Here is a 23,848-nt window from a genome sequence, read left to right on the forward strand (position 1 = left end):
CGGGGGGTAACGGGGGGCGCGGGCGCCCCTCGGCCGGGCCCGGGGCGCCGCAACGCGAGTGTTGCGCCCGCGCGTGTGTGCGCAAAATGTGGGCGATCGCGAGCGGGGAGCCCTGGGAATTAAAAGTGACTTTCTTTGAAAAAAAAAAAAAAAAAAAAAAAAAGCAGAGGGAGAGTGTGCAGAAAGCCAAGCGCAGGCTTCTCGGGTTTCACATGCATTTTCTTTCTTCCTTTTTGCGCGTGTGATTTCTTTCTTTCTTTCTTCTCTTCTGCTCTCTTCCCCCCCTTCCTCTCCTCCTTTCGGTGGGTCTGAGGCAACTGAGCCTTAGAAACGAGCGACTTCAAACCGCAGTAGCCCCTGGAGTCAGGAGGGTCAAGTTCAGCCGCCAGGGAGGAGGAAAAACAAATCCCCATTTGCCAAAAAAAGAAGTTTCAGGCCGGTGCCCCCTCCCCCTCGCAGCCCCACTCCCCCTCGCTGTCTCTTTCTGGCTGATTTTAATTCTCTCCTACCGGGCGCAGCGGAGGAGCTGGAGGTGGTTGGACCCGAGGGGCCGCCGCCGCCGCTGCCGCCGCCGCTGCAAGTTTTCTGGGGCTCCTGACAAGCCGGGAGCAGACTAGGCACCAGCATGCAGAGTAGTAAGTTGGGCCAACTTGGGAGGGTCGGGAGGGGCTCAGAGAGGGGCCTTGGGGTGGTCCCCGAAGTGGGAAAACAGCGCAGGAACTGGCGATGGCTTTGAAGAGTTTGCAAAGCCAGGCTTCAAACTTTTTGCCTTAAAGGCCCAGCTGGGCTGGAGAGGGAGGGTGTCGCATCCCCTGATGCACCCGCCTCTGCGTGGCTCAGGGCAGCTTGGCCGAGGGGTCTGTGCCCCTGTCCGTGCCATGTGGCAGGGCCTTGCTGCCCAGGCGCTTCCGTCGGGGCTGAGGAAGGGGCAGACTTCCTCTGCGGCGCGGGTGATGCCCATGTGTCGCGGGTCAGCGGACACTGGACGGTGATTAAATGCCTGACAGCGGTGGGACATCCCGGCGGACGGGCGCTTCGCCTTCTGTCTAGTTCCTGTTTGGGTTCCAGAGAAACGCATCTTGGAAAGGCCAAGGCAAACATGGCTATCCCTTCAAATAACTCCAGGATTATAGGACCCCATGAATAATTTCAGGGTGAGGCGGAGGTGGGGGCTGTTTGAAGTGCAAAGCTGTTTTTGTGGCTGGGAAAGCTTTTTTGTTAGTACCTGTGTGAGATGGTGGTGCTTCCCCCGTTCCCCTGGGAAGTCAGTAACTGTTTTATGGCCTTGAGACTCTAAAGCAATTTAAGTCAGAAGGCTAGAAGGACTGGTGGGTTTCAGAGGGACTCTTGGACTGATTACATTTGAGGTCTTGCTTTACTTCCTCATATGTCTTTAGGCCTCAGAATTAATACTGTTCGAAGTTTTTGAGTAAGGGCGGTGGATCTTACTGATGAATCAAAATTATGATAGAATATTCCTCCTAATCCTATTTTGGAAAAATCTCGGCCAGAGTTTTAAGTGAGGTAAGTGGTGAGAAGCAGAGCGGAGAAGTGAGATCGCAGAGAAGTTGGGGCCGATTCATTGAACTTTGGGAGATCCATTGAACTTTTATAAAGGCACCAGGTGAACAGGGAAGGGTCTGAGAGGAAACATAAGGACGAAGTGATCTCCAGATAGGACTGGGGAGAGAATTATAAAGAAATGATTACTCGAGGCCTGCTTGTTGGCTAAAATGATTGTTCAAAGGGAAAAATACTATAGGAACCTCTAGCCACTCTTCAAAGTCGTCCAGCTCTTAAGTTAAAAACCTATGGATCTTGCTGGCATCATGTTACTTTCCTGCTGGTTTTAGGAAAAGTTGATCATTTAGAAAAGGCTGCCAGAGTTAAAAATGCAAGGGGCAGCAAAGGAAAGTAATGCGGCGGCCAGTTCTTGACGTGGACAAAATGAGAATGAAAGTTTCTGAGCTCACTGTTGTCAAGTTTCTTACATGTTGCTCATTTGCTTAGGACGCTTTCTCAGATATTCCATCGGTTAATGTAAAAAAGCAAACTCGCTCAAAAATGGTGTGGGCTTTTTTTTCTTTCTCCAAGTCGGCCAGGGTTGTGAATAAATACAGGGTTTGTATGGGAAGATGAAGCGTTTCCTGTAAGTTGTGATGCTGACAGGACAGTCTGGAAATGATACCAACATTTTGAGGATTTTTTTTTTTTTACCTTTAAGTGAAAGTTTATTAATGACATGCTTAATCTTAACAAGTCAAACATATTGTTCTTAGAGCTTATCTCTCCTCAGATTTCATAACTTCCTTTGAAAGCTTTACCCCTGGATGAAAACATCTCTAGAGTCAGTAAAATAGGGCCATGAGCGTGCTGAAGTTTGACGATTATTTTTGAATATTAACAATGTGAAAATAAAACTCCTGACGGGGAGATGGAGTTCTATGCCACGTTCTGACTTGATTTCTCTAAATGTGAAGGATTCCGAGGGCTCATTAATACTCCGTTGGCAAAGTATTATTTGCCACGGGTGAGTTGATGTTTACGGCTTCCCAATATATCTATTATATGTTAGGATATATGTGTATAGAATGCTTTCCTACACGTAATAATCAAGTCTGACGCTCTCCAACTAAATGGTGGAGCACAGCAAGTTCCTTACAAAAAAAGTTTGTCACTCCTTTGAATTCTGGACGCTGTAAGGGTGTCTGCTGCTTTTTAGATGTTGTCCTTTGTCTCTGAAAGGTAACATGAAAAATAAGGAGAAAGATGTCATAGTAGTGAGATCTGAGGCTGATTTTAGAGCTCAGCATTCTGATGAGTAGTGTTTTAAACAATTTAGTAAAATTTTTGCTTGAAAATGGGTTAGACTCTGTCATAGTGTACTGATCATAAGTGAGTTGCACATGCCTCTTCCATATTTTCAGTATTATTTTTACTTTTCTTTTAAGTCATGTAGTACTTCTGAGTTTACTGTGATTTTCAGGGTACAGGTCTCTGCAGTACACGTAAGGGAATCTTCATTCATAAGGAAAACCTTCAAAACAGGGAAATGGATGCATCTGTTGAAAAGCTGCTTTTAAGATCTTAGTATTTCAGTGATGTTTCTATTACTGTTGTTATTTGGTGTGTGTGTGTGTGTGTGTGTGTGTGTATGCGCGTGTGTGCGTGCACGTGCAGAGACAGAGAGAGAAATAAAGATCACAATTTGCTATTAGTGATATGCACATTTCTATTAAGATACGCCAAAGGGTGTTAAGTTTTAATAAACTCTTTTCTTACCTTCTTTGTGGAAGTAAGTAGGTGTTACTGAAATTTTTGAAAAGACTTAGAGAAAATTGTTTTTGAGCTAAAACTTTATTTTGATTTTGAAATGAGCACACATATTGCTAACTGGCCTTTTAGTGTTTTTTAATAATGCATGTACTATAGAAATTATTATTTTTTTTTACTTCACCGCCCCTTTGGGTAGCAAACAATAATGTAATAACACTGTGCTATTGTATGTAAAGCCAAATAGACTTTAAGAAATTTATGGGCAGGTGTTTATAATTGACTTCAAGAGAAAATTATTATTTTTGAAGTAAGTGATACACTTAAAATAAGATGACTGGTGCACATTAAAACATATTCTTATTAAGATAGTCTCTGCTGTGTAAAATGAAGCCATTCATTCAGCAGACTGACAACTTTCCACTTGGTATTTGCCTTTGCTTAATTTAGTTTCCGCAGGACAGCTAGTGTGGTAGTCTGCATCTGTTTTTGGCAGGCACAGAAAACTATAAACTGAGACAGTTCTGTCCCAAATATCACAGCTCACAAGTTATAATCAATTTGATAAAAACAGGCAAGTTGTATGGACTTGTTTTCTGATGTTCATCCTTGCTCAAGCTTTCAGGTAACAGGTTTCTTTCTCTCCCCATTTTGCTGGTTATAACTACTAGTACCATGGATAACTAATTCGGAGTCCTGTTAATCATTTATCTACCTTATTTATTATTTTTTGAAATTTGGGGAAATTCATGACAGCATCTCTAGATGTGGCTCCACTTTATGTGATGACTACAGCTCTTGGTATCATCAGACAGAAGGTAATGAATTCTTTGTTACTATAATAGTTTTATAATTTATGGAGTTGCGGGGGCTCCCCTTAGCTAAAATATGAAGAAATTTACATCCTTTGCCAGATAGAAATCTCAACTTCTTCTCTGAAGTTCCTGTGATGGTCACGTATATAGAAGACTAACGCACTTCGCAGTTATTTCCATTGAAAAAAAACTAGGCAGAGTTTTTTTTTTTACAATCATCAACATTATTTGTTTTCCTCAGGCTTTAACCAGTGGATTAAAGTAAATATTCAAAAATACCAAGCGCTGTTTTATACTACTGTTCAGTAGCGAACAGAGCTGCAGAGGGAATAACCACTTTTAAAAATTTATCCTCAAATGTGAGTGGGTCTTAGGCTGTTTGTTTATACATAAAGGATATTTGATTAGTTATATATGACCTTTATCAATACTGTTCTTGATATCGCTCTTATGGTCACCCCTAGGGTTTTCCTATCGCTTTGGGGTTTTCAGGTCCCTGGAAACTGAATTTGTTCGTCTTTGGTTTGGTTCTCTAATGGGTATAATAACGTGGGACTGGATTTAGTTTAGAAAGAGATCTTTGGGCTTAAGGAGACCTCTTTCACTGAATTTAGGGAAGGATCTGTGCATGAAAATTATTTGAATTGTTAGTTTGAGAAGAAGGCTGACTGATGGCTGAGGCTATGGTAGAAATGTCGACTTTTTGCCCCCACCCCCCCCGCCGCCCCGGCGCTATTTTTTTTTTCCTAAAAGCACAAATCCAAGTAGCAAAAACAAAGATGAAATTATCTATGCACTTCAAATTTGAAGCCCCATTGGGAATCATTTTCTGATTCAAAGCTACAATTGAAATACAAATAACATCAAAATGCTCCCCTAAAAGACTTTAAGGGTACGCTTTTTGTCCTAAGCATGTTTCATTAAAAATAAGAAACAAAACTTTTAATTTTTAAAATGTTTCTAGCTCTTTAAAAACCTGCAGTAAATACTTTACAAGTGGCTAGACACCTTCCCTGGTGGTTTAGTTTATACAAGCAGGAAACTTTCTCTCCTACTCTTTCTCTCTTTCTTGTTTTCTTTAAACCAACTGACGTAATGCCAAACTTTGCTTTAAAAGAACAGACAGAAGTAATTGGTAGCTTTTAACTTTTAATAATGTTCTGGATTGGTTTTAGTGGCCAAAATGCCATTTAAAAAAAAAAAAAAAAAGTTCAAGTAAGAACGGGCTTGTGGCCTGAGGAAGAAAGGCTCTGTTGATGCAGTTATTTTTATTCTTGTTTTTCAATCTGTTATTAAAAATCTTTCCTGCTGAGCACTGCTGGATTTCTCCAATTGCTCTCTGTGATGGCTGGTGCATTTCAGGTTACCGTAACTTAAACAGTTTTTGGGTTTTGGGGAGAGTGGGTATTTGTGTTGTGTGATTTCTCTCTTATTTGAAAAAAAAAAAAACCATTGTTTTTGTTTCAATTGAGATGAATTAATTAAGATTATCAATGGCGACAGGTCAATGAATGTGTTTATATAAAGAATGCTACACCTGTTAGCAAGAGTCTGAAATGTGGAAGTTTAATTGTGACATTAATCATTTTTATGAGCAGAGGAAGGAAAATAGATGAAACTTTACAAAAATATATTTTTAGATTGAAAGCGTTAATTTTAAGGATCGCTGTGTTTCTACTGGTGGTTCTTTTATTTGCACAATTTTAGATAATTTTTTAACCCTGTGTATCACACGGTGTTTTTAGTTTCCTTTTTTTTTTTTTTTAAATTTAATCGTCATTTTCTCTCTTCCTGACCTTACACAGGCAAACAGAACTTTCTCCAGTTCAGAGACATGTTGGTGATGTTCATTGACATCAGGGTAACTTCAGAAGCTGGCAAGTAGGAACATCTTTTCAGAGGGCAGAAAGATTTGTGCCAGTTTTTCCTTCCTTGGGGAAAGATACTCCACCCAGACGCGGGGCCCTCCGCCCCATACGGTGGGCCAGAACTGAGTATCAATGTTGCTGGTGTGAATTTTTCGTAAGGTCTAAATCTTCTGGTTACTTGTCTTGGACTTGGCTTTTAACCCTAAATTTGTTTTGAGAGTTTTTGTTTATTCTTTTTGTTACACAGAGCGTATTTTTTTAAAAAATAATATATCCTGAAATTAGATATCACAGAGATACCTTAAGATGTCTTTTAAGGCTTTTACAATTACAAAAGTATTCCGCATGTTCAGGGAAGTTGACATGTTCTCTGCATAGAAATTTGACAGTTTTGACTTACCTTATGTCTTTCTCAGTTTTTCTTTGAGAGCTAAGATTTTAGTTCAAATCAGGGGCATTCTTTCTTTGCTAACTCCTCCTTTTCTTACGGATTTGTCAGGAAAAACTTTAGAAACCGAAGCTCTAGGTTGTTCACATGGAGCATGGTGAGAGTATCTTAGTCTTACTTTATTTTATTTTTCACAGAGTTTTCAGACGTAAATTTAGTTATGGGTTTCTTGCAATGGCATTTTTATTTAATGAATGTCGGTTTATTATTTCAAAATTGAGGGAAGAGTAATAAAGTTTAGCAAGAAGGAAAAAGAAAAAAAGGCAAAGGGTGGTGTTCCGAGCCCCAGTCCTTTAATATCAGCAGTGTGTGTTCTGTTCAGTGGTGGGGAGGGGTTGGGGAAGCTTTGTGGGAGATGATACAAAAAAAAAAAAAAAAAAAAAAAAATCCATCAATTGCGCATATGATCCCCTCCCCTTAAGGTTTACTTAAACAATATGTTTCAGTTTTGCCTCAAACCATTCCGCACCACTTCTGCTCCCAAGAACCCACCACTATCTTGGTTCCTGAGCGATGAAGGATGACATTTTCAGTTGTATAATGAACTGCAGTATTGTTTGAACAAAGGTAACATATTTGGATTTGTGTAATTTTCTTGGTAGTTACTAATAGGATGCCTCTAATATGAGAGGAAAGCTAGCAATGGAAATGCCTGCAAAGGCTCGTAGTATCCATGGTAGCTATACTGTGTTTAAATTATTGCTGGGGTGTGTGCATGCGGGTGTGGGTGGGTGGTACGGGTGTCAGGTATGTGCACTGACGACAGGCAGTTACACCTGGATGGTGGGTTTTAATATGGGAGACCACTAACTCTGCCCTTTAAACAGGAATCTTTTAAGGAATTATATGACCTACTTTATGAAGTCTAGAAGTTTGAAATGGGTATGGGGTTTAAACCTAATGAAGCCATCGTTATCATAATGCTCCTATCTGCTCTGAATTTACTAAGCAGTTTCAAAAATGGCAAGGAACTATAAATCAAAATGCCCCCTTTCACTGTATTTTTCAGAAATGCTTCTGAAGAAGAACTTTTTCAAGTCCCGTTTGTTTCTGTTGAGAGGAGCAGTTCAGTGGCAGAGCTGTTTCCGAATATTATCTTTTTATGGGATAGTACTTCATAGCTTACGCTTCTATCCCAAAACGTTATGTAGAAATAATATGGAACATGTAAAGACTCCGTACTGTGACCCAATGCGTTTTTCCCTAGGGTGATGGATTCTGTGCGTCACGCCAGTGCGATGCTATTTGCCAGGCTTGTAATACTGGTTTTGAGGGTTGCTGTATGTCCTATTTCATCAAGCAACACAATACAACAACTTTGGTATCTAGGTAATTGACACAGTCAAAATAGGCTCTGGAAAATGTTCCAAATACTTCTAACTCAGAAGTTAGCTTATATGTTCAATTTGTTTAACATTTGAATAAACAATGACTCATTGTCAGCTATTTAAGCCTTCTATAGTGGATAGTGTTAGAAGGAAATATACAAGTGCCCATAGTTTATTTTGTTTCATTTTTCCTTTATTTGAAGGGAACATGGTTCTCCTGTTTGCATTTCTAATTGCTCTGTTAATCATTTTGTATTCCTGATAGTAAGTAGTTTAGTATTATGGAGAATAATAAACATATTTATAGATAGTATCTAATGTATATGTCCTAAGCTTTAAAAAACAATAATAATATATTATTTGAGTATTAGAATAACCTAGAATGAACCCAGGATAGGATGATAAATACACCACAGCTGCTCCTTAGACATTAAATATATTTTAGCTGTAGGAAAAAAAAAAAAAAAAAAGATAAAAAAGATTCCAAAGCCTCAGAGCTTTTTCACTTGTAGAATCTGGATAGAATTTACGAAACTTACTAATCAACAAATACTTTTAATATAACATGTGCTTCTCGATTAGATTCCACGACATGGCTTTCAACGGATTCTTGTAGATCAGTATTGCAGTTTTTCCTTATAAAAACATATATTATGTCTGAGATCAGACACATCTATAAATAGTGTAAATATATAGGGCAGGAGTTCATTTGTGGAATCTGTTTTCTCTATTATGTGATACATTTCACGAGCAAAGGGATCGGGCATTACTAATCTAGTTTCAGCTTTATTTTCTCTGAGCTATGCACAAGTGCAGCATATGAATTTGTGACTTCATATTAACTTAGTGCGTACATGTACGTACACATATCTGTATTCTCACTCGTATAGAATGTCTCGCATTACAGGCACTGAATGGAATTTTAACGTAGTACACATTTTTTTAAATGACTTTAACCTTTGTAATGCCCATTTTAATTACTTGATGTATCCCAACACCTTTTTGAGGGTTAATTTAATTATAGTTTTGGTTCTGAAAGGAGAGCAAGATTGGCAAAACACTTTAAAAACTAACTTCTTGTGACTTCTCTGTGATGTCATTATCCAGACATCATCTTTAGCTCTGAAACACATGGAAATAAATACATCAGAGTGTTAATGCTCTCAATACTATTAAGTGGTTCTGAACGTATAAAAGATCCTGAAAGAGATTTTGGGTTTTTTTCAGCTTTATTTTATGATGCCACTAAATTTTTTTTGAAAGAGAATCTCACTCCCTGTGATTTTTAAAAATACCATTCAACTGATGAACTTAATACCAGTTATATATATTAATTTTAGTCAAGACCCATGCTACTAATTTTTCTCATGACATGTTAGCCCAGTTGTTGAATGATTAATAATTCTTTTATCAACTGTTCCTGGATATACCTTGAGATCTTTTAAAACCGGGTATTTGCTGTACCTGTCCTCTGAATTTTTTGTTAATAAATTGATTTGATTATGAATTGAAGAAACACAACTGATTATATTTAATACCATCTATAGCTTATTATTGGAAGTATCATTGCAAAATTTTCACATCAGTTCTTCAAGGTTAGGTACATTTTAGAAAACAACTTAGGTGTAAGTGACCAGTGGAAGCAATTACATACAAGCAAGTAGTAATACGAAACATTATTTTCTGTAACTTGTAAGCAAATCCTTAGAGTTGTTTCTCTTTTGCATTTAGGACAAATTTGTATTACATTCATGACATGAAAGATGTGGTAAATTACTGTGAGAAACTCACTGTCATCTAAACCGCAATGACTGTGAATTCTTTATTTAACTCTCTATCCCATTACCTTTTATTCTACCTTTAAATGTCCTGTTCTTAAGACAATTTCTGTTGTTGAAAAAGTGTCCTAATTATTTACATGTCACTTTTTCTTCGTCTCCTGATAAACTTTAACTAAGAAAACTGTCACTTGTAAGATTTTAAGCCGATAGTAGGAATCACAATGTACACATTTTATGTATAAATATGTGTACGTGATTTTGCATGTTCAGTCTGTCAGACATTTAACTCTTAAGTGTTACACATACTTGTGTGTACTTGTGTATGGACCTATCACATATTTTTACTCCTAGAAATGCTCTATACATCATTATTAATTTTAATTATGTGTATACATGCTCTTCTCACTCCCTGAGTAATTTGATATATCATTGACAATAATAAACACTTAGAAATGAGGCCCGTAATGACTAGAAATGGAAAATAGGGGGATAGATATTAATGTAAGCAGGTTTTCCTCTTTTTTGTTTGTATCATGTTCAGTTGCTATTTAAAAAGACATATGTGTGTGTAGATATATATGTGTATGTAGAGAGATATATGTGTGTGTATATGTATCCGAACAGAAGGGGAGATATGGATACTGTATAATCCATTATAAAGTAAGGAACTATTACAATTTATGGCTTTATTTATTTATATATTTTTGACACAGGAAACTTTGACCTCTTTGCCTGTGGTACTTGGGAATTTTAGATAAACCCCATTGGGGTCACACTCATCAGTTCCGGCCTTGCGTGACAAAAAGCATTCTCTAGCTTCTGGTGCGCTAGCTACTGTGCTGTTTTCCTTCAGGACTGGAAGTCCTGTAAGTTAATTTGGCATTTGAAAACACTACTAGAATTTTTCCTTCTTGAAAATCCTCTGGATGGTTTTCAGTGGAGTAAGCAGAGATCACGGGCAGCGTGTTGTTCATTTCAGGATGCTAAAGAAAATTACACTGGGAGCAGACTTGCTTCCTCTGGATTATTCTGCCATGCTTTATTACCATTTTTTTTTCCATTTTTTTTTTCTCCTCTTTGGGATCTAATATTTCAGTTTAAGGAGGAATAAAGATTTCTCTTTTAGTGGAAAAATGTGCCACCTGTAAGGTTTTTACCTACATTTCTTCATAGTATGTACATTTGGAGGGGGAGAGTAGTGTAAGAAGAAGAAACTTGTATGCTATAAAATGATAATATGCTTTTATTTGCTGTTGAACAGGCCCTTACCATTCCATTTCTATGAGGAAATGCATTGAATGAAATTAAATAAAGTTGTGGTATAATTTTGAAATGATTGTAAGCACCAACTGTGACATATTTCTGGCAGAAAGATTAAGACAATGTTAGTTTCTCAGTGCTTCCACCAAACTCTGTATTCCAAGTTTATAAATATGAATTTGGCCATTTGATCACAGATGATGTTTGATATGAATGTATCTTGATTCAGGGAAGAAAGTACTTAAATTATTCTCGCCATCAGTATGCTTTAGATCTGCAAGAAATACAATGCCAAGTATCGTGCTGTCAGTCCTTTGAGAGTTTTTAGTAAAGAGTTTTACTTGTTTATAGTAGCTTATATTCAGTGATATCAAGCACAGGCTGCTTAACATATTTCTGCCTTGAGCTCTAGTTGAAGTTCAATAAATGATTGTTATTTCCACCGAGATTTAGGGAGTAATGTACTAGAATAGTAGCCCTCTCCTAGTGATTGTTCTGAGGTTTGGAATTTTTAACTGATTTTTAGGAGCTATAGCATAAATATAATAATTGGTAGAAATAGTTAGAGTGATCACCTTTTATACAAGTTAGTCCTGTCTTTCATGTCTAGGAAAATATAGCAGTGAATGTTTGCTTTTTGTATGTTTTGTCTCCAAGCAGAGGAAACTGACAGTTTTATGTTTTAAGTGCCGAAAGTTGTTCTTGGCTAAGCAGTCCCTGAGTTAATCACTGGGATGTTAACTTGAATTTTTGTCTTTGAAAAGTTTTCGAATTTTAAAGCGAAATATGCTTCCATTATTTCCAAGTTGACATCCTGCGCCCTGGATTGGTTTTTAGAGAAATGTTTTCCAAATTTTCTTGGATTGCTTGAAGTCCATTGATTTTGAAATATTTAGTTTTGTTTTTTTAAGCTTTTCTGAAAGGAGAGGAAAAATTTCATCTTTTTAGGATTTTCTTCTTATAGAACTCTCGTTATTTACCGCTAACCGCAAATTCATTTTGCACTCATTTTGTATACTTTTTTCCTTTTGTGTTCTTTTCAGAAACTCATTTTGATGCATCAGAAACTGAGAGAACAGTGATTTCAGCTCTCCCGCCACCCCTTTCTGTGATAAGATATTGTGGCCATTGCTAAGGAGTCACTACAGAAAGATCCTGTCTTATGTCATTTGCACAATTTCATTATTACTTCAGAAGAGTGATATCTGAAAATCATGTATTTATTCTAATTGCAAATATTGTGAGTGGTGTAAAATTACATGACATTTAGTTTTTTCTCATTTGCGTCTTAGGCAACTGGTGTCTAAAAATTTTTTGAAGGAGAAAGAAAAGGTATTATAACCAGCTTTGAAATTAAGCAGTCTTGTGGAATTCTCCAAAATGAATACGAAAATATAAAATACTGTCAGCACACGGGGTTAAAATTAACTTTATATGTATAGTGGTGGCTTTAACCTGACATATTTTAATGTAAAGGATGTTTTAGTACTAAGATGATTTCCTCTCATGCTGTCTGTATTTTATTTTTTGCAAACTGCTTAAAATGATTGGCATCCTTAAATTATGGTTATGTGTAAAACAAATAAGCCTTCTATTATAAAGAAACAATAGCTCTGAGCATTCATCTTAAAGACTATTTTAAAATATTTTCGTTTGCAACGAATACATCAGGCCCAAAGGAAATAGATAGTATCCCTAACACATCGCCCACATATTCTCTCTAAGTGGAACTGACTCAGAGAGTGCATTAGTTCTGCTCCTAGTGGATTGATTTCATAGTATTTTGGTGTCTCTGCTGGTAGAAGTGTAGAAATTTCAACCAACCACCACCTCCTTCTTTGGCTTCTCTGGTATCAGGTGAACATTCTGCCAAAACTTTTGGTCCTGGCCATTGTAACCAAAAGCACGTTGTGGAATTGGGCTGATGGGATAATTTCAAGTCATGTTTGATATGGTATTCTGAAAAAATAATTTAAAAAAACTTACCTATTTGGAATAGAGTGGAAGAGCTGGGACAGTACTTTTAGATTTAATTCGAAGAATTAAAACAGTTCTATAGATGCATTTCTCCTTTTCCTAATGTGGGAGAAAGTGGGGTTTATTTGGGTAAACACCTTTGCAGAAATAATCGGTTAACTTCTTTTGACACACCATGATCCTATAAAAATATGCATGGTAATATGTGCGTTTTGTTTCTTTAGGTTCCATCAATAAAACCATGTACAAAAGAAAAATGACTACATTTAATCACCTGTCTGAGGTCAGATGTAGAGTGAACTGCCTAGCCTGCGAGAGAATTCTCTTAGTTCTGTGCTTGTGTTCCAAACCTGGCCCCCGTCTCCTTTGCTCATGCGCACATTTCATCATGGGTGCCAGAGCGTCTAGTGCCCGGCTTCCCACGGATGCGTGGAAATGAGGATTTAGGCTTGAGAGCCTTTGAACGGTATTCTGCTGGAAAAAAGTAGAAGCTGACTCATGAAACACCTCTTTTACCGACTGAACTTCTCTCCCATGGTCCATCTAAAATCTATGACTCAAGTTTAAATTTTGGTGCTTCATTGTTCTGTCATCTAGGTATTATTCAGAGTGGCCCTAGGATCATATTTTCTTTTGAGGATTAGAAGCTGACCATTCTAGCAGAAGCATCTTATTTTACAAAGGAGAGCACTGAGGAGGAAGTTAAGTGAATTTCCCATGAGCGTACAGCCACTGAGAAAAAGAACTGAGCTTAGAACCCATGTCTGGTCGTCATCTCCATGTCTGTCTAGGACACTAGATGGGTGTGAGATTTGTGGAGGGAGTCTACCTAGTACCTGAAATTCACTAGTCTTCATTGTTCCCTTTGTGGATGGATTTGAGAATAGAATGAGTGTTTTTATTCACATGTAGTGGGGAATTGATCATATAATAAATCAGTTGGTTCATTCACGGTATTTCTTTATCAATACCTTATGACAATAGTGGAATCAAATGTGTAATCCAGAAGTTATCCTGAAAGTTAAAAAGTTACTGCATAAAATTTAGGCTTAATGCTCCTTCAAACCACTCAACAATTCGAGCCTTGTGTGTATAGAATTCAGATGGTAAAGAATCGGTTATAAAATGGTCATTAATAAAGGAGTTAGTTTGTATTATTCTTCTCCCTGTAGTTTAGTAGTTTAAAATATCTCCCAACATTTATCTGTTTTGAGGCCAACTTTAAAAATAAAAACAGTCCATTTGAATTAAGGATTTTTTTTTTATCTTCCAAGAAACTGGACTTTCTTTATTCATAACAGCCATAAGCCCCTTGGCAGGTTGAAAACTATAGACAGCATCTGTGAGATTAGGCCTGAAATGTGCAATTAGTTATTAAAACGTGGTTGAGAAACCATTCGTGGCATTTTAATAAACTCCTCAGCATTTAGAAAAGCAAATTAACAAAAGAATAATAAGGACCTTCATTTATTGTAAATGCTGTTGTTATTAAGTCTGTCTTTTGAATGATAAGTTTCATTAGCTTAAATATAGGAAAAATGATATTTTAAAATAAAAATGTAATGTCTTTATTTTTGTTTTAGAATTTCTTTAAAGTTACATTTTTATCCATGACCCCTCTGTACAATATAAAGTAAATTAACAGTTCTTTATTGATTCAAGTTAAACTAATTTTAATCATTTACTCTGTCACATCGGGAAAAGCAGAAAGAAATTCTGTCTTAGACATCTGAAGTATATTTTACTTAAATTTCTTGTTTCTTCTTATCTTTTACTTCTAATAATTATATAATCTAAAGGTTAGTGCAGCTCCCCTCCTCAATGAGATTTGTGATGGTTCCCCAACCTCCGAAGGCAATCCCATTTCCATTTCTGTTTTAAAGAATTTTGGTGAGTGCCATGCAGAAAGCTGTTGGACCCAAGACATCCCCAGACTGTTTTAGAAGACAGTTCTAGAAGGGTCTTTGGCAAGGAGGAGGAGGAGGGTCAGACCCTGGAAATAGCAGATTTTGGTCCAGGGTCTGCTCTTGAACCCATTTCCTGTTGAGCTGCCCATTGAAGAGACCCGCTGGACTGCCTTTTATTTGTCGGGTTTTGTGTCTTAGCCAGAGGGCAGGCTTGTCTTTTTTTTTTTTTCTTCTTTCTTTTCTTTTTAATTTGGTTGTTTGGTTTCACTAATGTTTCTATCAGGTGAAAAGCCTTTATAAATGGCTGCTATGAATAGTATTCCTCTAAAAGTAAGAAAGTTCGCCTGTGGAGAAAAAGATCACGTTCAGTCAGTTAGAAATAATTACATGGGACAGTAATGAAATAATCTTTAATATTAAAAAGCATTTCTTCCAAAATGGGTTGAGGAATCATCTTAATGAGTTTGGTGACCATCTTACAGAAAACCTCTTTATTGGTATAGTGAACATATTGTACTTTCAGAGAAAGGCTGAAAACTTCCATTACTATTGCCCAACTAACTATCTAGGATTTTTGCTCTCCTCTGCCTCTGGTAGTTGATTATATAGCAGATTTTTTTTTAATGTAGTTGATTTCTTTTAATCCTACCGTTTATTAGAGTTTAACACCCGATGATGGTTCCTTGATGGAACCATAGGAAAGGCTATCAATACTTACATCACCCTCGTTTTTCTTAATGTTACTTTGGGATTTATTTTTCTACTGATCCTTTCCCTGTATTCCAAGTATCTCTTTTTCTCCATTGACTTTAAGAGATTGGAACCCTACCATGTTCTCTTGGCATTGCAGATCAAAATAAATTTTAAGTGGCTCTTACTTCTGGGCTTTGTTTTTCAGAAAGTGCTTTATTGTTGGCTTTTAAAACAGGTCACATCCATATGAGGTTTAAATAAGATGAGTTTTTGTGTTTTTTTTTTTTAACCTTTCCGCTTATTAAGGAATTTGCTTTCCTGATAAATCAGTATTTAATGTTTTTTACCCTTTCTGAATCACAATTTTGCTAATCTATTCATCCACATTTAGTAAACCCCTTCTCAAACATTACTTAAACTGTTTTATATTTATTCTCACGGCTCATATTTGTAAACAAAGACTATCCTGGATGTTTTATAGAAGGTAGCTACATGGCATTTATTTTCTGCTCATTTGGATTCTCATTCAATTGCAATTGTTCATGGAGCTTTCTTAGAATCTAGGAAAAGTCCAGTTGCAATTCTGTAGCTAATATATGGCTACTGAAGCTGAGAGAGGGGTTATGATTTAAACACTGAACTGATTTTAGCAATAGTACACAAATAATGAATATAGCTCCCTCCGAAAGCTTAGAAAAATACAAGGTAAAGCAAAACAAAAGGCCACTTTTTATTTATTTCCAGATGGATTCCGTCTTTTAGTTGGCATGGCACAAAGTCAAAATGTTGCACTTTGAGATTTATTAATTAGAATGTCTCTAAGCCAGATATAGAATCTGTTCTCCTTTTTCAGATAAAAGATTAACCTACTCAGCTATAAAAATAACTTTAGAGTGGGAAAAACATTGAAATCTCAAAGCTGGGTTTTCTTTTCATGTGTACCTCCATTTTTCAACAAAGTGAAATCTACCAGGTTCCTCCTTTTGTTGATGCTGTTGTATTGAGGACACCAGTGCCCTAAATGGCAGCCAAGCCCAATGGTCTTTCCATCTGACTGCATCTCTTCAATGGACTGGATGCTGCCAGCCATTCTGTTGATTATCTCTCCAGGCCTGGCTTCTGGGGACAGTGCTTCCCTACTACACTTGCTTTTGTCTGTCCTTGACTTTCCTCTTCATCTCTGTACTTTTCTTTAGTAGTTTATGTTTATAAATCTGTTTATCATCATTAGCCTGGCATTCCGGACTCTATCTAAGCTTTGTTCCCAGTTTGCCAACTCTGTCTGTACTATACCATGAGTTCTATCCTCAAAGTAGTACTTAGTCCTGGAACATTCCAAAACCAGCCTCCATTCATGTTCATCCCTGAGATGCTTTTCATCCACCCTTAACTGTAGGAATTCTACCTATTCCTCAGATGCTGACTTTTGTTTTTCTTCCCGAAGCCTTCAGATCTAGAGTGACTTAGATTTAAACATCCCTGCCCTGTGCTCCCATTTATTTGTGGCTTTGGTATGTAGCCCATACCAGAATCTACTTGGCATTGCAAGTCTGGGGAGAGTAAGAGGATACCCAATTTATTTCTGTCCTCTTTACAAAGCCTTAGATTCAGTGGTTTCTCAAAAGTGTTGCGTTAAATTGGCACATGGGGGGAAGGACACTTTGGCCAGAAGAGCATGGGACCTTTAGGTATTGACAAAATTGTGAAATTGGGTTGTTAAGTTTCAGAGAGGTAAAGGATTATCTGATATTCCATAATTAATAGACATTTCTTGAAGTTTGCCCTCAAGTATTGTCCCTAAAGTATAATACTACTGGTTATAACTTAATGTGGCGTATTTTGCAGGGTACTTTCAAATTCTGTCTTTTATCGATTAACATCATTGAATCAGTATGACAGTATGGGTAAAACTGAGGGAAAGGGAGGCCCGAACACATTTGTGAATTAGAGAAAAATAAAAACCCATATTGCCTTGTGCTTTACTGGTACTGCCTCTGAGGTATTGTAAAATTGTCAAAGATGCAAAGTGGTAAGTGATGGGCCCTGAATATGTGAAGGTTAACAATGGTAGGTTCCAAGGTCACCCGCCAGAAATGGTTAGTTTTAACTTTCACACGTTGAATGTTTGTCATCCCAAATACTGTGTGTGGATGTTTGAGGATGGTGCTTTACTTACTACCTTCATGTTGAAAGTGACCTGTAAGAGGTCCCATGCTTGGAGGCTAAGGGAGCATGGAGGATTTAGATCTTGGGAAGATCTAACACAGACATCGGTGAATAGGGTTCTTCAGGAGCTGAGCAGAAGCAGAAGTGATGCTGCCTTGGGATGCCCAGGTCTATGGCAGTGAAGGATATTGAACCTCCCCTTGCTCTTTTCAATTTCCATGTCTCCTTGAGAGCTGGCCCATAAAGTGATAACTGAATAAGCTACTGAGACATTTCTCATGTTGAAACAAGAATGCCTGAGACTTCTTTGATTACTTGATTTTTACTAATTACCTTTAATTTCATTTTAAAAACAAGGGAACAGTTTCGAAGTTTGTTTTTTGGCGGTGTGTGTGTGTGCGCGCTTTTTGTTTGTTTGGTTTTTTCTTTTTTTGTTTTTTTAAAGACCTTATCCTTGGCCTTCTCTCTGTGTGTATGTGTGTGTGTGTGTGTGTGTGTGTGTGTGTGTGTGTTTTAACTACAAATCTTTCTTTTATCTAAGAATTGGGAAGACCCTTTGATTTAATATATGAATCTATTAAGCACTTAAACATTATCTTAAACAGCTTTGGAAAATTACGAAGGCTTGCTATTCCTGTGCATTCCCAAATCTGTATGGGCATGGAGCGTTGAAGGAGAAATCAAGGAGAGGATCTCTTTAATGAATTTCTTTTCCTTTTTTTTTTTTAAATACTATTTCCTTTAAAAAAAAAAAAGATTTTATTTATTTATTTAACACAGAGAGAGAGAGAGAGAGAGAGATCACAAGTAGGCAGAGAGGCAGGTAGAGAGAGAGAGGGGAAGCAGGCTTCCTGCTGAGCAGAGAGCCCCATGTGGGGCTCGATTCCAGTACCCTGAGCCTAAGGCAGAGGCTTAACACACTGAGCCACCCAGGCGCTCCAGTGAATTTCTTTACTTCTAGGTCAGCTCATTACTTGGAGGACTCTCATTTATCTATTTCTTTCTTAATAACAAAACATTCCAAAGCTTCCTAGAAACCTTAGCTAATTGCATTTTTCAGACATACTTTTCTGATGTCACCTTATGTCTATCAGCAACTTAAAAAACCCTTTGGAAGGGATTGTTGGGGATTTTTAAGAGTAATAACTGCCTGAAATTTACAAACTATTTACATGATAGTAGAAGGAGTTTCATGGAAGAGTACGTTCTAGTTAATAAGTAGGAATTTTTAAATCCTCTGTATTTTTCCACAACTGAAGGGGCGCATACTTTTGGTTGGAAGCAAGTAGGCGAAACGTACGTAGTCCTCTCTTGTAGTCTTGGTGGCTTAGAAATCTCTTTATTATAGTTTCATAATCCCTGACATGACTGTCTAGCTCTCATGTCTTCTAAGGCAGAAATTGATGAAGGAAATGTATGTTTTGGCTCCATTAAAATATTCCTTATCAGACCGTATGTGGGAGGCGTGGTCACTGCAGATGCCTCTATTTACCAGCTGGATGGTGTGTGTGCCCTGTGAGTTTCCTGTCTACAAAAGCTGTGTGGTGCCCTTTAAGGATGGGAAGGAGCACATTATTAAATGTGTTGGTCGGGCAGTGGTCGTGTTTTCACTTGTGAAAATCAGGGAGCAGAGGGCATGCAAACTTTGCCCAAAGGCTGGATACAGTTTGCATAGAAATGAGCTACGTGTGGCAACAACCGATTTGGTGGATGCCTAGCTTGTGCTGCTTACTAAGGAGAGGTGAGAGCAACCACAGCCCATAGGTGAGCTAGGTTTACAGTTGGGGGGAAAGGGTCTTTCCCCAGAGGGGCCACCTTCAGATGATGGTAGTGGGTCATGTTTGTGGAGCACTGTACTGTGTTGTCTCCAGCTGAGAGAGGAACTACTGTCATCCACGTTTCTCAGGGCAGTCGCCTAGGCTGGGACAGGTAGCAAGAACAGAATCAGGATTTGAACCCAAAGCAGTGTGGCTGGAGAGCTGACGCTTGGTAAGCACTTCTACTTCACTTCTCATTTGCTGGGAGCAGGGTTTTCAGCTGCTATATAATCCCGGGGTTTCAAAGACTAGGTGACTTTCATATTCATGCTGTTTCAGCCTGTTTCCTTCTCAAACCCTAATCTACCTTTGTTCATTTTCAGAGAGGTAAAACCATCGTCTCTGTATGTGACATTTTAAAATCTGGTTTTAGTAATAACTCATGTTCAACTTGCGTTTTTTCCAGAGGTGGCTGCAATCTTGTTTAAAAAAAAAAAAAAAAAAAAAAAAAAAGTCTGTGTTAGTCTAAGTAACTGTGTCTTCTTGGCTCCATTACAGCAAAAAGGCTGTGATCAGCAAACTCTTGTAGGGGGAAGTTGTTGAATGACATGGGGATGTGGTACTGTCCTGTTAATCCTCAGGGCTTTGTGTTTCTTAAATTATTTGCACTCCTGGACAACTGCCCCTGCTCCAAATGGGGTCCTAGCGGGGCCTTCTGACTTGGCTTCTGTGTGTTACAAAAACATTAAAAGGAAAGGTTGGTTTGGGTTAGGCTTACAAACCAACCAACCCTTATCATCTTTTAGCTTATTTGTGTCTGTTGGATTAATTAAAAAAAAAAAGTAATTTATGAATTATGAATGATCTTTAAAGATCCCGCGTGTTCTGGTGGTTAGTATAGTCACACAAGCAAAAGCCAAGAGTCAACCTGATTTTTTTTTTTTTTAAGCCTTTTATTTTTAAGGAGAAATAAAAAGTCAGGACCGCAGGTCGGTCGCAGCAGTAGGATTCCATTTCCTTTTACCCTGCTTCTCCAGAAGCTCCCGTCAGAGCGAGTTGGCTGCGTCCCCGAAGGAGGCTGCTCCGCTTGCCCGCTGCCTGGGGCCTTTGAAGCTGCGGCGACCGGAGCTTTGTGGGTGTCGGGGGCGTCCGCGGTGCCTCGCGCGAGCCCCCCGCCCGCCGCCGCCACCACGCGTGCTCGGCGCCGGGCTGTGGGCGTGTTGTCGCAGGCCGCCCCGCGGAAGCGAGCTGTGCGCTCGGCCTGCGCGTCCCCGCGTGCGGCTGCTGCGCGCCCGGCTCCCGCCGCTCCCGCCGCTCCCGCCGCCCCCCACCCCTCCCACTCCCCTCCGCGCCTCGCGCCTCGCGCCCCGCCGGCCCGGTCGCCGGCCCCGGCCAGCCCGCCGCGCGCGCGTCCCTGCTCCTCCTCTCCCGCCCGCGGCTCCCGCCTCCCCGCCCCTCTCCCCGCTTCCCAACCTGCTCCGCAGTCCCCAGGAACGCTGTCCCTCTCGTCTTGGCCGCTCCCCCGCTTCCTCCGCCGCCGCCGCCGCTGCCCCCCTTGGCGCTGACGTTCTCGCCGCCTTTCGTCCTGCGTCGCGCACCCACGATGGGCTCCCGGGCACGTCCTCCCCCGGACATCCGACGGTTCACCTGCGACCGTGGTGCAACTTGTGGACGGTCGCCCGTTGAGATCCCCGAAGTTCGGGCTTTGCCTTCCCTAAGCAACTGTCGCCTGGTTAGCTCTCGGGGCTGTCCCACACTTTCTCCTCCGCCGCTGGCCCGGAGCTGCTTCCACCAGGTATCTCCTGTTGTGCGGTGTATTTACCCACGCACCCGTTCTTGAGTACGTGGAAGGGCTGTGTCTCCTGCCTTCTCAGAAAGCCACGGTGCCATGGACATCAGAAACTCAGATCACTAAGTCACTGTGTATGTTATAATTTAATTTAGTAGGTGTTTTTTTTTTTTTTTTTTTTAAATATAAGCGCATGACGCCTCTCTGGAGTGGCTGAGGCTTCTCTCATATTTTTTGGTGTTCTGGTGACGAGGACCTTCTATTTTTTCCTTAAGGAACACATTTTGAAACGGTTCTGTACCCGGATCCCTATCCAGGGTTAGCCCTCTCTACATTATGGAGCTTATTTTTAAAATTAATTCTTTTTAAGGCCATGCTTTTTACACGCCCCTGTATTCATGTCCTTTTCTATAAACCTTGTGTTAAGGTTATATCATGAAATACCAGTAATTTTAGGAGAGCTTCTCTTCAGCTGTTACCACAAGAAAGTTTTAGCAAAAGGATCCAACTTTATTGCTCATATAATGTATATCCACTTCCTTTTTGTCTCCAAGGTCCTTGTATGACTGATGTAAAGATAATAGGTGTTATATACCTGGATGGAAGGGGGGCATTTTAGCTTGTAGGGGACGGGATTTTATAGTGATACCTCGGTTGATTTTAACCCCCCCCCCCCCAAAATGGAAATTCAGCTCCTTCTTTATACCCTGTAACAGATTAACTTTTAGTATTGCTCTGCATAGGGAGCGTGTTTAAGTTGATATCCGAAGTTATTTCCTAAGACAGGAGAACACGGAAGCTGTTTTTGTTGAAACAAAGTGGACCCTTAAATATAAGAAATGATTTAATAAAGAAGGTCATTTTAAAGTAGCATGTTGAAAAGAAAATGATAATCTTATGATTAAAAACATCAGTAATACTGAACCAATTATTAGTTAAGTACTGCTCTATCCTGAAATTTTTAACTCTGTAATTACGCTATGAAAACTGAGGCGCCGAAGTCACAACATCAGGAGCTTAGTTAAAACATGCAAATAATAATGACCCAGTCCACAAGACATTTTTCTTATTGTTGGAACAGCCATTCCTAGAGTGTAGAAGGTGCTTACTTTAGTCGTTAGAAATGTGCCTCACAATATTTTTTAGACTTTTTGTTTTATTTTTGCATATTTCTCTTATTTGAGCCCTTTGGTCTCTGTCCAAGCTTATTTGTTCTCCGGATATGTACAGTGCAGATTAAAATATAGACGTTTCAGCCATCCCATGCCTTCTGGGACTTGTGATTGCCTGGAATAGGCTTATGTCCAGCTGTGTTTAGAAGCTCACTAGGTTGCAGCTATGTTTTCCTATCTGTGGTGTGGCTTAGTTGGAATAAAATCAGAATGAGAGTAAGTGTCTCACTTCCCTAGTTTACAGTTTTCCCATCTACAAGCTGTGAGCAGTACTACCTGGGAACAGATTGAGGGGGTTAAATCAATTAAATAATATATGTAAAACAGGTTTGGTGATTGCCAAAGGGCTGTGTGACTATTTATTATTATGATCATAATTATAATTGTTCTGTTTCTAATCTTTTAAATTTTCATATATCATTAACATGGGAGTGTCTATTAGACTGTTCAAATGGGTGTTTCTAAAGTTTTATTTTATCTTTTAATTTAAAACTTATATTTAGGATATGCACAGAGTAGAATTCTAGCTGTCAGCTGTTGTAGGGAAGCGTGGCACCAATTGTTCCAGAAGACTAGTTGGCATCATACTCTTGGATATATACATATATATACACCTTAATATATATGCCTTAATTCATTCCAATCTGTTGGATTTCTGTTGTAAGAGTTTTGGTGTAGAAGTCTATTCTGAATTGTAAAAGTTCTTCAAAGAAATATTTTTGAGGTATTTTTTTGCATTGTCCATTGGTGCCCTACTTAAGGGGTCATTGGTGGCCTAGGCCATCATTTTTATTTTAAAAAATGTTTGTGCATTAAATACATGACTTTTGAAAACCAGGATTTCCTCTCAGAGCTTGCCTTTTTGTATGAATTTCATGAAATTTCTTCCTCTCCTTTTAAATGCATGAGTCTTAACGAAATTCTCCTTCAGAGTTCATCGCTGTCTTCTTTGTTGTGGTTGTGGTAAGTTCATCAGGATACATCAGGCATCCTTCCTAAGGAGTGGTCTCTCACAGATAATATTTTGTGATTCTCTGTGGATATTTCAGAATTTATCTTTGTTTTCATATATGGGATATGTGCCACATGATTATAAACACTTGGTGAATAAAAATGATTTGTTACTCCTGAGGTCACCCAGTTTTCTGCAGGAGAATAATAAATAGTCACATGATTTCAAAGCCACGGTACGTTGTACGCCACGGTGCAGTGATTCTGAGGCATCATTTGCAACCATATGTCCTAAGTTTTCAAGCTAAGTGTGTGTACGTGCGCGTGCGTGTCCGCAACGCGCGCGTGTGCCTGCTTTCTCTGTTTTGTTCTTTCTTGAGAAGTAAGCATGCTCTTCACATCCAAAATAAAAATTCCATTTATTTACAAAACATGTCTATTAAAGAAATAACAGTAGGATTAAAATTAATAAAGGCTTTTTTAAGAGATTAGAAGCTCAAGAGTATTTTCTCAACAATGACACATGAAATGTCATTCACTTTTTTTTCTAGGGGAAATTATATTAAACCCTTGGGATTGCTTTTTATTTGATAGGAAAGAAGTCCCTACTGAGAGCACTAATCCTAAATTTTTTCTTGGCAATATGCTCTCAAATTATACGTG

At 38.8% G+C, this 23,848-nt stretch overlaps 1 protein-coding gene and 1 long non-coding RNA gene across 27 annotated transcripts in view; one reads left to right on the plus strand and one right to left on the minus strand.

The window, feature by feature from the left end:
- TRPS1 (transcriptional repressor GATA binding 1) overlaps positions 1–23,848 on the plus strand; it is a 251,565-nt gene that overhangs the window by 1,039 nt on the left and 226,678 nt on the right. For 2 of the 26 annotated variants that reach the window (XM_082721117.1, XM_082721120.1), the window contains exon 1: positions 1,398–1,524. The exons of 13 other annotated variants lie outside the window; for them this stretch is intronic. Coding sequence is in view for 2 of the 13 variants with exons in the window: in XM_082721108.1 (XP_082577234.1) it covers positions 626–635 (10 nt within the window). In the remaining 11 variants the exon portion in view is untranslated. Of the gene's footprint in view, positions 1–180; positions 636–789; positions 1,155–1,397; positions 1,525–20,627; positions 21,069–23,848 lie in introns of those variants that run through there. 11 more of the 26 variants (XM_082721125.1, XM_082721115.1, XM_082721108.1 and 8 more) reach the window with 11 other exon arrangements.
- Positions 20,206–20,908, minus strand: LOC309859908. Its single transcript, XR_014309033.1, has 2 exons — positions 20,747–20,908; positions 20,206–20,386 (listed from the first exon to the last, which is right to left on the minus strand). It is a non-coding gene; the product is annotated as an uncharacterized lncRNA (long non-coding RNA).

The sequence above is a fragment of the Mustela nivalis genome, assembly GCF_964662115.1.
Source record: "Mustela nivalis genome assembly, chromosome: 2".
Taxonomy (NCBI): domain Eukaryota; kingdom Metazoa; phylum Chordata; class Mammalia; order Carnivora; family Mustelidae; genus Mustela; species Mustela nivalis.